This window comes from Clarias gariepinus, chromosome 4, assembly GCF_024256425.1.
Source record: "Clarias gariepinus isolate MV-2021 ecotype Netherlands chromosome 4, CGAR_prim_01v2, whole genome shotgun sequence".
Classification (NCBI taxonomy): Eukaryota; Metazoa; Chordata; class Actinopteri; order Siluriformes; family Clariidae; genus Clarias; species Clarias gariepinus.
The window spans coordinates 39,170,351-39,184,272 of NC_071103.1; the positions used below are offsets into that span (position 1 = coordinate 39,170,351).

Consider the following 13,922-nt stretch of genomic DNA (forward strand, 5'->3'; position numbering starts at 1 on the left):
TTTATGTCTGATTTTACCTGCACAGGTTGATAAAAAATAATATTGCCAATTGGCCCAAATCTGTTCAATCTGGCAACCTGACTCTGACAGTTTTAAAAGGCCGTCTAGCATTCTTAGTATAACATCCTAATTTGCAAGCTGTCCTTACATGATATCATATGACGTTGTAACACACACACACACACACACATTTCAACACTACGGGCACCGTAGCTTAACCTGCATGTCTTTGGATTGTAGGCGGAAACTGGAGTACCCGGAGAAACCTCACCAAGCACATGGAGAACATGCAAACTCTACGCACACAGACCCGAGGGGAGAATCAAACCCTCGACCCTGTACTGTAGGTGTGAGGCCATGATGCTAACCTGCCACTCAACCAGCTACCAAAAATACACCCCTAGATAACAACTCATTCTGAAGTTTAACATTGCAGGACTTCCTTTTTTTTCTTGTTTATTTACCCACGCTGTTGCCAGCAAGGATCTGTTGTTGATCTGTTGAGTTTGATGAAAAGAAAGGAGACCATGTCTAAAAGTTGCTCTTTTAAAGCAATGTCAGTACTGTTCTGATTTTTTTAGCCCTTGTGTGATGGGTAAAAAGTAAAAAGTTACTGTAGCAGCTCAGACCAGTCTGGTCATCCCCCTCTGATCAAGATGAAGGTTTCCTCCAGCAGAACAGGATTTTTATCCTTCTCTAAATGATGATTTTGGTATATTTTTGGTGGTATATTTTTAATGACGGGTTAAGGATTTTCTTTAAGGAAAAAAAAAAAAACGGCGCTGCTAGTACGTGATTGGCTGATTGGATAATTCTGTGAGCATTCCCTATGTGCCTGTACACACTTTGGGCAGTTTTAGGTCGTCAATTAGCCAAATCTGCATGTCTTTGAAGTGTGGGAGGAAGCCAGAGCACACAGAGGACACAAAACTCCACGCACACAGACCTGAGGCAGGAATCGAACCAGGACCCCCCTGAAGGTGTGAGGCGACATTGCTAACCACTACGGGTTGTAAAGGGTATGTACTGTATTTAGGTTACTGGAGTGACTCGGATCAGTCTGGCCATAAACAACATGAAGGATTTCTCCAGCAGAACAGGATGTTTTTGTTTCTCGGACCACTCTGTATAGAAATCTAGAGATCAGAACCTTCTGAAACACTCGACCCACCACCAAATCATTTACCACTGAGATGATAACGATACACAAAAAATACAGTTGTGAAGTTGGATGTTAACATTACATTACATTACATTACACTGCATGCATTATTTTTTATGAACTGCACTGCTGGCACGTGACTGGCTGATTGGATAATTGCCTGATCCTCCTGTGCACGCGCCGTGCTCAAATTAATGCATCAGCCCACTCGGTGATTAATTCACGTGCACGCACGCACGCACGCACTCCTCCTCATCTTCCTCCTCCTCCTCCTGTCCGGTCTCCGCCATCGCTCTGATCGGGAGTGCATCCGTCTCCCAACGCGCGCGCGCGCGTTGCCGCCGCCGCCGCCACCACCACCACTAACACCGTTACCGCTGCCGTTTCAAGTGCGCGCGCGCGATAGACAGAGAGAGAGAGAGTGAGTGAGTGAGAGAGAGAGACGCACAGCGACCGAGACCGAGACGGAGGCAGGATGCGCGCGCTGCTCGGTGTCCCGACTCCCGTCCTCCTGCTGGTGGTGTACGGACTGTGTCCCTCTATGGTGAGCGCGGAGCGGGCATGCTACTCCACACAGCGACGCGTTATCGCGGTCTTATGAGCACTCTGTGTATCGTGTGTTTTCTATAGAGTGTGTCATGTCCATGTCATGTCTGTTCTAAAAGCTGCGTGCTGTTTATTGTTGTTATTGTTATTATTATTTGTTATTATCAAAATGCATCTGGTGAAGTTTGTGAACAAGAAGATGCCCGTGTATGCATGAACGCACACTCTTCTGGTGTGTGTGTGTGTGTTTGCGCGCGCGCGTGTGTGTGTGTGCGCGCGCGCGCGCGCGTGTTGTACTGTAGCTATAACATTGCATTACAACACCGGGGTGCTCGTGCACGCGTGTGACGGGTTTTCGTTACAAAGTTTCACTTTTTTTTTTTTTTTTTTACAAAGTCAAAAGGAATGTAACGGTGCGCTCAGTGACGCAGGGATGGAGAGATGATCAGAGAGAGGGCTTTACACTGCGGCTCTGATTGCATGCACAGAGGTGCGCAAAGAAAAAGAAATGCTGGAAAATGCAATGTCACTATAATCACACACACACACACACACGGTTTTGCGCACTGTTGCATGCTGCCTAATACAGTCCGGGTTGAGATACTGTATGACATGCTGATTCACTCACGCAGCACACATTCAGCACAGGCTTACCTTCAGTTCATCAGATTATCTCCTGCAGGACCGGATTATCTCATCTCATTCACACCTGGATTCACTCTCAGCGGAATTGTTTTGTTTTATTTCATTTCATTTACACAAACCTTAACGTCATCAACAAATCATCATCTTTCCTGGAGATGTTAGAAAGCTTAAAGCTCTGACACTGGAGACTCCTTACATCCATGTTAAATAGACACCTCCATACACAGTCAGGTGCATAAGTAGTTGTGCAATCACATTTTGTTTTAGCCTCTGTACACCTCCAATGTGGATTCGAACTTAAAAAGTCAAGGGGTTTAACAAAAAAATATTTAAGTTTAAAGCTTAGAGCTTTTTAGCCATTATTTTATTATGATTATTTTTTATGTATAATAATAATATATAATATAGGAATTGTGTAGTTTAGAGTGTTGTACGTTTTTTTCAACACAAAATTGACAATATGATGAGGTGAATTTTAGTTTATTTTAACCAGCTACCCAGACATAACCGAGCCAAAATAAAAAATAAAAAAAGATGGGTCACACAGGCAAATAAACAACTCACATACACATGATCATGTGTTTTTATTGTTGTTTTTCGGTTGTTTTATGCCTAAAATAAAACTAACATGCTCATTTTGAGAGTTATACATTTTTGCAATGCCATTCCCATATTCCTGTGGTGGTAGAATTTACCCTTTATACTGTAAATGGTAATGATAACTTCCATTTTAACTGACATATCTAAAAACCCAAATACACACTTTGAAATCTGAAGTGTCCCTTAACACACATCATCAAGTCTTCCATATGAGCAAATGTTTATTTTTTAAACCGCCGTGCCACGTGCTGTGTTGCCGGCATGGAGCTATGCCACTTGAGTTTTTAGGGTTTTAAGTATTTATGCTGTGCCACTTTTTTGTGTGTTTCTGCCTCTGTACACCACCACAGTGGACTTAAACTAAAGAAATCAAGGCGTGATTAAAGTGTAGACTTTTAGCCTCAGGTCAAGGGGATGAACACACACACACACACACAAAAAAAACATAGTCTATCAGTAGTTACAAGCTGAAAATATTTGGCCAGCAGTTTGATATACAGCTGTGTTTCCTCACTATCTTATGACGAATTCAGAAGATAACATTCCAGGAATTGATACCAAGTGTTGAATTTGCACTTGGCACTGTAGCAGTTTATGGGAAATTCTCAATAAGAGGTGCTGATGCAAGTGAAGGAGGACATCATTAGAAAGTGGAAAAACAAAACAGACTTACTGTAACAGACAGACAGCACAGACAGCAGAAAGTTTTTGGGCTCGACTTAAATCAACAGTTGGGCAGATATCTTTCTAAAAAAGAAGGAAGGCACTGGAGAGCCTGGCAACATCAAAAGACTTTCAAGACCTGAGAAGAAATCTTCGATCAAGAGAAGGAAATGAAATCTTCAAACTTTAAGCTTTATGAAATTGAATAAATAAAAACAAAGGGTTTACTTCAAGATGCAAACCACTGGGAATGCTCAACAACAAAAAGACCATATACAGTAAGACTTAAGATAAAAAGCCAGCCCAGTTCTGATACTAGATTAATTTGTAACAAAAATATGATAGGAAGAGAAAAATGATTGTGGAGAAGAAGATAAAGGACTTATGATCCAAATCATACCACATAAAAGCTGCTGGAAGCAGTGTTGTGGCATGGGCATGTATGGCTGCCAGTGTTACTGTCTCACTGCTGTTTATTGATGATGGGAATGCTGACAATCAGGATGAATTCTAAAATGTACAAACACTGCAAAGCTGATAGGACAGCTCTGGGTTAGGGTTGCTTTTCAAATTACTGAGGACAAAAGCAAAGGCCGAAAGATTCATAAACACGCAGCATTTGAAGGTTTGCATTGAAGCAAAGAAGCTTGAGGGAGAAAACTCAGCATTTGGTGTCCATGTCCATGGGTTCCAGATGGTGGGCAGGCATCGACTTCAGTGTGTTTATCGAAAATACTCTTAATATTTATCATGATGTTAGTCTGTCCTATTACTTTTAAGCCTGTAAAAGTTGAAAAAATACAAAATTCTGATGGGAACGACTGCAGTGGGCTCCGAGCCACCTCGAACCGGGGTCGTCATTCACAGTCGTACGGCCCTATTTTTAAAAGTTTGCGATCGTTCAAATGTTTTACTGCGGCTAAGAGTTTTAACACCATACTGTGACTGAAGTCTTCTATAAATGTCAATCGCTTTACACCTTCTTTCACCTGAAATCATGACAAGTCACAGGTTTGCTTGACTGTATATATGTAAATACACCATACAGGAGAGAGAGCGAGAGAGAGAGACTTTGAAGGGTTAATATAGTTTAAAAAAACTTTATTAGTATTCATATTTGCTCTTTACGCAGCATTTGCACTGATTTTAAAAGCGTAATTAAATGATGTAAAAAGGTTAAAACAATTACAATTGTGCACAGACACAGCTTCTTTGTTCCCCGAATCCTTTAGACACATTATTGTTCTTTTTAGTTCTGGATTTAAGACTCATTACTGGCATGCATTCTGCTTTCTGTCTACCTCATACTGTTTCTCCTTCAGCTCTCAGGTTCATAACCGATGATAAATACTCCACTTGTCACTGTGTTCCTTAGAGAAAAGTGTTACGGCCCTCTCTCAGCAGGGGACGAGGCTTCAGTCGGTACCTGGTCATTTATAAGTGCATATATCTAATCTGCTCCTGCATTAGGAGGACAGTGATGTGTATAACACCAGCACAGTGCAGTGACCCACACTTTAGCCAATTTATTCAGGACACCAAAAAAGACAACCTACAAATGAGATGCTTGAAATCTGAGTGTGTTTCACTGTAAAAGAGAAAAAAAAATACTCTCAACCTTTAGCTGTTTAACTCTTCTTTGATAAGGCAACCAAAAATGTAAGAAAAAAGAAAATAATCAACACAACTATATACAGTAGAGGTTTATGCTCGAAGGTAACCAAGTACCAAACCTGGTTACCTAATTTCGAAAATAGTTTTGTCCTACTGAAAGATATTATTAATCATGTTTAAAATATGGTAGAATACATTTATTCTACTGTATAGCAGTATATAGTATAGAATACAATAGAAAATAAAATACAGGTAGAACATTAAATGTGTCAAGATATAGGAATACTAATCTTATATTAGGTTAAGTATAATATAATATAATATAATATAATATAATATAATATAATATAATATAATAGGACTGCCTGATTATATCAAAACTTTTTCTACTCAAATGTATTTACCTAGGCTCACAGAAAATAGTTAGACAAACGATCTTATTAGGAAGATGTTGCTTTATCAAAGCAAAATTATTAATAACAAAAAAAAAAACACTTAATTACTGACAAACTCTACAAAAAATCTTGACTATGTATTACTTGGAATAAATTCTAACATTTTGTAATTAAATAATTGCACAGGTCTTTACTGCGATTATGATTTTAATGTTTTGATTAATTAAGCAGCATTACAATAAATAACTTTTTGTACATCATTTTTAGAATAACTAAGATGATCAGTTACTCGGGTCGAGACTCAGTAACGTTATGGGGCAATAAAATGAAGTCAGCTGACCACCTGAATGTACTGAATCACCAAAGTATCACATCTATGAAGCATGAGTGCATTCCAGGACCTAAATTGTGAAAAAAAAAAAAAAAAAAAAATGGTTCTGGGAGCACTATACGTACATGTGAGTACTTCTTCACATGAATAGTTTAAAATTTATATTTTTTACTCATATTTAATATAATATATTTTTTTAAATATATATTTGACCAAATTTTCTAATTGTTATTTGTATTTTCCTAATCAAAATTTCTCTTTGAACTCTTTCTTCGTCTTCTTTTTCTCCTTTACTACACTCAACCAAAATGGCTTCTTCATTCCAATGCCATTTATAGTAATGTACTGTAGAGACAAAGCTAAAGTTAGCATCAAATATAAAACACTGTAACTGTTAACCAAAAAAATGAACTTGCTAGGTTACAAAACATTTTAAAGCATAAAGTTGATGAAAATGTATATATTTACAAAATGGTATCAGGGCTGGATCCTTGTCTCTTTGGATAAATGAAATCCGTTTATGTTATATATATTTTATCTAATTGAATTCTGATATCATTTTAAACAGCATACGTTTCCAGAGATTTTTATGACCATCCTGCTATAGTGACCTCTCTATATGCCCTCTTTCTCACAAATGCAATAATCCTTCTCTCTCTCTCTCTCTCTCTCTCTCTCTCTCTCTCTCTCTCTTATAAAATCTGTCATGTTAAAACAGTGCCACCATTTTTTTTAATCAAACCTTTCAAAGTGAAAGTGCGTGTCCAGCATCTTTTCTCCCTGTCATGTTTTTCATGCATGCAATTACACAATTACGTGGACAGGGGGTCAGCGACCCTCGTTAAGCACTGATTGTAGGAGACGCTCGCTAAATATAAGCCTGCGTTTGTCCGAGCGCCAAGTAATAATGCGCGTGACTCATGGATCCATGTCTAAGTGCATCACAGGACGTGGCTGAGTGATGTCGGGATGAAGTGATGTAGTCAGTAGGTGGAAAATTACAGTCATGGAAACAAGACGTGGTTGTGTGCTACAGTAAGTGATTACATGGTGCATTGTGGTATATTGTCTACACCTCAAACGCATATTAGATACTATAGGTATGGTTACAAGTCTTGTCTTCTTCTCGACATCTTAAATTGCTTTGGAAATTCCTAGGGTGGTCAGGTCTAGTTTAAGGGGAGGATGGCATTCTCATGACTTTCTGATTAGATAAAAAAAAAAAATAAATAAATAAATCCAAACACACCAGTCACATTTGTTTTGAATTAAATTCTCACTAATTTCTCATGAGATCAGCTCGAACCGCTCCATCCTTTCATCATGCTTGTTATCTCACTGGGGTGAAACCACACGGAAACTTCTTTAACATCATTATTCGTCTGCTTTTGTGCTGCACAGACATCAGGTTCCTATCTGTCCACTGCTCAGGCTTTTCTTATAATGGGTACATTATGAAGCAAAACCCGGCTGTCACCTCCTTTTGTTCAGCAGGTGGCTCTTCTTAGCACATAGCTTTACTTCTCTAACGCTGGGATTTAATCTCGGCAGGATTTAGACTATCACTGTGCCTGTGAGTAAGAGACATGAGACAGGGAATGTTTTTTTTCTCATGAAAATAGAGATATCAGGGAAAACAGTGAGTTCATGCTTGTCAGTGTTGCGCATTATCTTCTGTTATCATACTGGCAAGTAAATATGAAATAGATTATTTATTTGTAGATCTGCAGAAACAACCACGTACTTTCCTGAAGACACATTTATTGAAACCATTTGACGGAATATTTTTTATGCATACAGACACGCTATGTACAAGTCAAAATTTTCGACACCGCTTTCTAACTCCATTGTCGTTCCTATTGTTGGGTGTAACACGTTACAAAGTAACTTAGAGTACTTGCGTTACTTTTTTGATGTAATGAGTAATCTAACGTCTTACGTCCACCATTTAAGTACTCGGTTATTTAGTTACTTTTTAAAAAATGTAATTTGTTATTTAGACAATTTCTGCAATCCGTGAGCCAGACAGCAGTAATTCCCAATCTGTTATTGCGTGTATGTGTGTGTGAAAGTCGTCCTACAAGCCTTGACTACAAGGTCTTGACTGAAACAACATTCATGAGGAATCACAAAAAAGTTTTCATTTCCTGCAATAGAAAAAGTACTCGAACTAGTTCCTTTTATCAAAAAGTAACGCTGTAATGTCACTGATTACTTTTTAATGACGGTAATTTTGTAATGTAATTAGTAACTGTAAAAAGTAACGTCCCCCAACGCTGGTCATTCCTGAGTTTTATTTCTTTCTACACTGTAAAACAATACTGAAGGTGTTTATCCAAAACACACAATAATCTCCTCTGAACAGTTGATATTGAGATGTATATCTGCTACTTCTGCTCTGTAAAGCTTCATAACGGCTCTAATCTGAGGTGCTGGTTGTTAATTGGTGATTTCTGAGGCTGGTGACTCTAAATGATCTTCTCCTCTGCAGTAGATGTCAGCAGTTTTGGTCTTGTTTTCCTGGCAATTGCATCACATTGCTTGATAGGTTGATAGGTTTTGCAAATGCTCTTGTGTCAGAAACTGTTCTTTCAAGAACCGTTCCAGAACAGCTGACCATCATGTCTTAAAATAACAACTGTTCCTAGAAGAAACAAACCAAGCACAGGGAGAAGACACCATAGTAGCCAAAGTCTTCATATCATTAGTAATCCGACTGTATCTTTTTTTTAAATAGACCTTTAGGCTGTTTATTTGGGGCCGTCTCCATCTCATGGATCAGGCAGGACCGGAGAGCAGATGTGGTCAAGACTGCTGCGATGTCATGAGTAGCTTACATGAAAGTGAGAGAGAGAGATTATTAAGAATGCTTATTGTCACATAATGTTTGAGGACAATGTAGATTTTGTGCACAGTGTAAGTCGGGGTCATAACTGCCATAGTTCTTCCAAGTTGAGGCTTTAATCTATAAGTCAAAGCAAGATTTTTGATTGTGCAAACACAGTTCTGAGAGTAAAAACTTTATTTCCCGGTTACATTATTGTACTATTGTATACCATTAAGGTGAAAACTTTTATCAGTATGTTAGAGCCATGAGCTGAAACGCTGTCGTCCTAGGAATTTCCTAAATGTCCCAAAAATGTGAAAATGTTTTGGAGCGAGGTCAGAACTGTACGGGGGATGTGGCTATAACACCCAGCCGAGTTCCTGTAATGTGCAAGCGGTGTTGTTGAATGAGAGTGTGCAGCGTCACACGGACAGAGGCATCTCTTCCACAAGTTGGTGACAAGATATGTGACGATTTTTAATGATCAGGCATTCCACTCGCTGAATGTTCATAGAAACGATGAGGAATGCTTTTATGTCTGTCTATTCATCTATTTGCAGAGTATAATTGAGATCGAAATTGATTCTTTTCACTCGCTTGATGTTTGGTTTGGTTTCACACAGCATGTTATTAAGGTGCATGTAGTGTGCATGTTGAAGTCTTTCTCAATAACTATCATTTATCAGTCAGAAATCTGAGCACAGAACTCTATCACGCGAGTGCTGAAATCACCCGAGTATGGAGAACACAAAGCCAGTGCTCAGTAACGGTAATGAGATTAAGTTTGAATGATAATGATATATATATATAAATCATGTGTAACACTCAGCCTTTATTCTTTCTGCACTTATTCGCTCAGATGCTCTCAGGCCTGAGATTAATTGTTGCGTTCTCAGCAGCCTAAAGAGCCGCAGCATGAAGGAGAACACCCCAGGGTTATGTTTAAACACATTAAGCACTCAGTGTTTAAAGTAAAGCCAGGAGTTAGTTGGCTTTCTGAGCTCGTTCTGCGTGTGTCTGTGGTTCGTTAAAGGTGGCCGGAGCGTGCAGCGTGCTTCCTACACAGCGATGTCTCCCACAGTTTGTCTTATGTCATTATCCTTCTGCTGCCTTTTATGACCATCCAATCTAAAACAGCAGGTCGGAATAACCGGATTCGATCTGGAGAGCTTTGTCATGAGGCAGCTGTGTCATAAGAGTCTCATCTCGAGCACGCTGTGATCTGAACGCTGACTTGCCATGTCTTATCTCCAAACACCTGATGCTGAAGTAGAATGTCCCAGACTTGCTGTTTGGTGATGACACGCACCAAATTGTAGGTACAACTGCATTGACATTTCCATTTTTAATCCAGCATTGATGTTTGTAATGTTTATAAATTTCTAATGCTGACAATGGAATGGAATTTGTCTTTGTCTTGGTGCTGGGTTGATGTTTTTCTTTCCCTAATACACTGTCCAGACAGGACAATGATAAGCTTATGTGTGTGGAAGAGGGCAAATAGTGCTTTAAGAAAAAGATGGCTGAATGGTTCTTTACCATCCCAGCCTTTACCATCCCCTGATGATGGATACAGTATGATAGAACGATCCAAGAGGTGGGAATTGGGAAATTATCATAAACAGGGGAAGTGACGTAAAAAATTAATAAATAAATAAAATAAAATAACATAAATAAAAGTGCTACCAGTATGAAACCATCTGCAAGTCATTAGAGCAATTGATATTCATGGGTGCAATCACTCAGACTGGCCACTGGGGTTGCTGTTCTTGCTTTTTGTTAGTTTTAATTACTGGACATATCTGAAAAAATAAGCTTAATTAATGATGTGTGGGGGTTTTCCCCTCTTGTGTTCCTTTTGAACATAATTTTTCTTTTGGACAATTTAGCCATGCCTCCTTAAATGTATGAAAATTTGCATAATATGTCAAATATACTTGTCCTCGGATTTGTTTGGGTTAGAGTTAGGGTTAGAATAATAGGAATAATAAGAATAATCATAATAATCATAATAATAATAATAATATCTCAGTTTTATATAGCGCCTTTCAAAATACCCAAGGTCGCTTTACAGTATAAGGCGTGTGTAATGTAAGCATGTAAGGGGGGAGGGGGGGGGAATAGAGGCCAAAGGCCTCTGTGAAGAGATGTGTTTTGAGGTAGTTTTTAAACAGGGGTAGTGAAGGGGCACATTGACAATGAAGGGGTAGCTTGTTCCAGAGAGTGGGGGCAGCTACATTAAGGGCTCTGTCGCCAAAGGTTTTGAGTCTGCTGCGGGGGACGATCAGCTGGCCCTTGGCAGAGGACCGCAGGGACCTCAGAGGGGTGGAGGGGTGGAGGAGGTCAGTAAGGTAGTGGAGAGATTTGTAGGTGAGGAGGAGGACTTTGTAACTAATGCGGGATTTGAAGGAGCCAGTGAAGCTGTTTGAGAATGGGAGTGACGTGGTGCCAGGGCCTAGTGCCTGTTAGAACCCTTGCAGCAGCATTCTGGATGTATTGCAGTCTATCCAGGGCTTTGTTTGGCAGACCTGACAAGATGGCATTGCAATAGTCCAGACGGGAGGAGATAAAAGAGTGGATGAGGGTCTCTGTTACTGAAACAGAGAGTGAGGGCCTGAGTCTGGAGATATTCCTTAGGTGATAGAAGGCAGATTTGGTAATTCTTTTGACGTGGGACTGAAATGATAGGGTAGGATCCAGGATGATGCCCAGATTGCAGACTTCAGGGGATGGAGTGATGGAACAGCCATCCACATCCAGGTGGAGGTCCGCAACCTTCCTAAGCAGTGGTGCCTGTGCCACCACCATGAGCTCCGTTTTGCTGCTGTTTAGTTTGAGAAGATTGGTGGTCATCCAGGTTTTAATATCTTGCAAGCAGTGGACAAGAGGCATTGGGGGGAGTTGGGCAGAGGGTTTAGTGCTGATGTACAGTTGTATGTCGTCAGCGTAACAATGAAAACTGAGTCCATGAGAGCAGATAATTTGTCCTAGAGGGAGCATGTATATGGTGAAGAGAAGGGGGCCAAGCACAGATCCCTGGGGGACCCCATGGTTGATTGTTGTTGTTGTGGAGTGTGAATCTTTCAGGGTGACGTATTGTTGCCGGTTTGATAAATATGACTGAAACCAAGAAAGTGCTGTATCTGATAGTCCAGTGAACTCTGAGAGCCGTGTTAAGAGGATGGTGTGTGAGACTGTGTCAAAAGCACAGTTACATAAATAACATAAATAACTTAATGTTATAACAAGGTGTGTAATGTCAGGGGAATGAATGTCAATAGGGTGAAGCTATGTTTCTCAGATACTGAAAATCGGTTTCAGCTGAAATTTTGTGTTTTAGATGATTTTGCTAATCTGTAACTAGATTTTAATTTATAGTCCCTAACTAATGGAGGCCTTCAGCCAGGTGAGTCCTAATAACATTTCATACAATTTTGTTCAATTATGTTTCATACTAGTTATGCTCTTGAGCAAAAACCTGGTAAAGGTTTCATATTTATTGAATATATTTAATGTAACTTGGCCAGAAATTACTACTGGGGGGTAAAATTTGTATGCTATAGGTGCTTGGACCCCGGTACTCGCTGCCTGTGACTACATTTGTAATTCTAATTGTTTGATAGAACAAACTCTTAGTTTGGATTATTTAATGTGCTTTAAAGGTTTTAATAGTGACTGATTATTTAAACCATATCTCTCATAATTTAGTGATCGGTTACCGTGTTATGTGTAACATGTTTCAGGAGAGTGAGTGCCAGCATGTCCTTCCTCAGTTAGACACAGTAACACTGCATCGACAAGACAGATACACGCAATCACACACAAGATCATTTCGTCCAGCCACACATCCTGGCTAATTGTGTATCTCAGCACACATCCGGATTCAGTCTTGTAATTTCTCAGTAATGGGCAGAAACCTTCGTCAGGTCAGAAGCATTGTGCAGGAAGAGTAGAGGGAGTGGCCTGAGTAAGTTTTAATGAGGTCAGGTCATGTCAGCTAGTGCATCCAGAAAATGCGTCTCAGGAAAGGAAAGAGTTTTCACAGACTTGCATCACTCACTCGTTTACTCATTGTCTATATCACTTTATCCTGTATACAGGATAAAGTGATACGCGGGGGATGGAGCCTATCCCAGGAGACTTAGGGCACGAGACGGGGTACACACTGTGCCAATCCAATGGGGTGCCAATCCATCGCAGACAGACTTGCATATCATTTTTATTTCTTCATTTCTCATGTATTTATCTTCTCAAAACACAATCACATTACAAACCGACCCTACTGTGGGCGTGGCTGTCCTCTGAAATGGCACATCGATACATCTTTGCTTATGTTATTTGGGTTAAAACATGCTATATTTGTATGACTGCTAATTCATTTTAATCATTGGTGTGTTTTTATTAGCAAAAACATGCTTGGGATTTTGCTCTGGAGGAGCAGTTTTAGAAGATGATGTTCAGAAGAAGAAATAGAGAGTTAGATTTATCACTTTAGCTGTTTTAGCAGGTTTTGCTAGTTCTGCTAGAAATCCTCATGCTACTGATCCCCACTGCCCTACACATGAGCAGAGACAACGAGTAACTGTAAACTCCAATCTGACCGTTTTTTATTTAGGTTGCATGACTATGTATCGATGGGTACAGTATATGATCTAGGATGACGTGAATGTGAAAAACATCAGATTTGAGCTTTAACAGCTTTAAATTTCTTGAAAAGTAAAAAAACAAAAAACAAAACGTATGAGTAAGAAGGAGGACTTAGGAGTCTTAGGAGTTTCTTAAGCAGAGACGAAGATGAAGTACTTGCACCCGGACACGCCGGCAATCAAAGTGAAGAGCCGAGCCATTCCTCTCCAGTTACTTCCATATAGATTAAGTACAAAAAATATTGGTGAATAAAAATAAAATAAAATAAGGTAAATATGAGCGATTTGGGTTAAATATGCAAAATACGCATGTTGTTTCAAGATTGGTTCAAGGCTTATAATCACTATTATTTTATCACCATTTTGTAGATATGCACAGGCCATGCATTATAATAGACCGATAATAGACCGAACCTGACCCACCTGAACCTCTCTAATATTCACAAACCAGGCACCTCATTGGCACTGGCACCACCGACCTGCACAACACACG

At 39.6% G+C, this 13,922-nt stretch overlaps 1 protein-coding gene across 2 annotated transcripts in view; it reads left to right on the forward strand.

Moving 5' to 3' along the window:
* Positions 1 to 1,585: 1,585 nt before the first annotated feature.
* The window catches only part of olfm3a (olfactomedin 3a), a 55,369-nt gene continuing 43,032 nt past the window's right edge, over positions 1,586 to 13,922 (forward strand). The window contains exon 1 of one of the 2 annotated variants that reach the window (XM_053495436.1): positions 1,586 to 1,706. In XM_053495436.1, coding sequence (XP_053351411.1) covers positions 1,638 to 1,706 — 69 coding nt within the window. In that variant the 5' untranslated portion in view covers positions 1,586 to 1,637. The remainder of the gene's footprint in view (positions 1,707 to 13,922) is intronic. The other variant, XM_053495437.1, reaches the window with a different exon arrangement.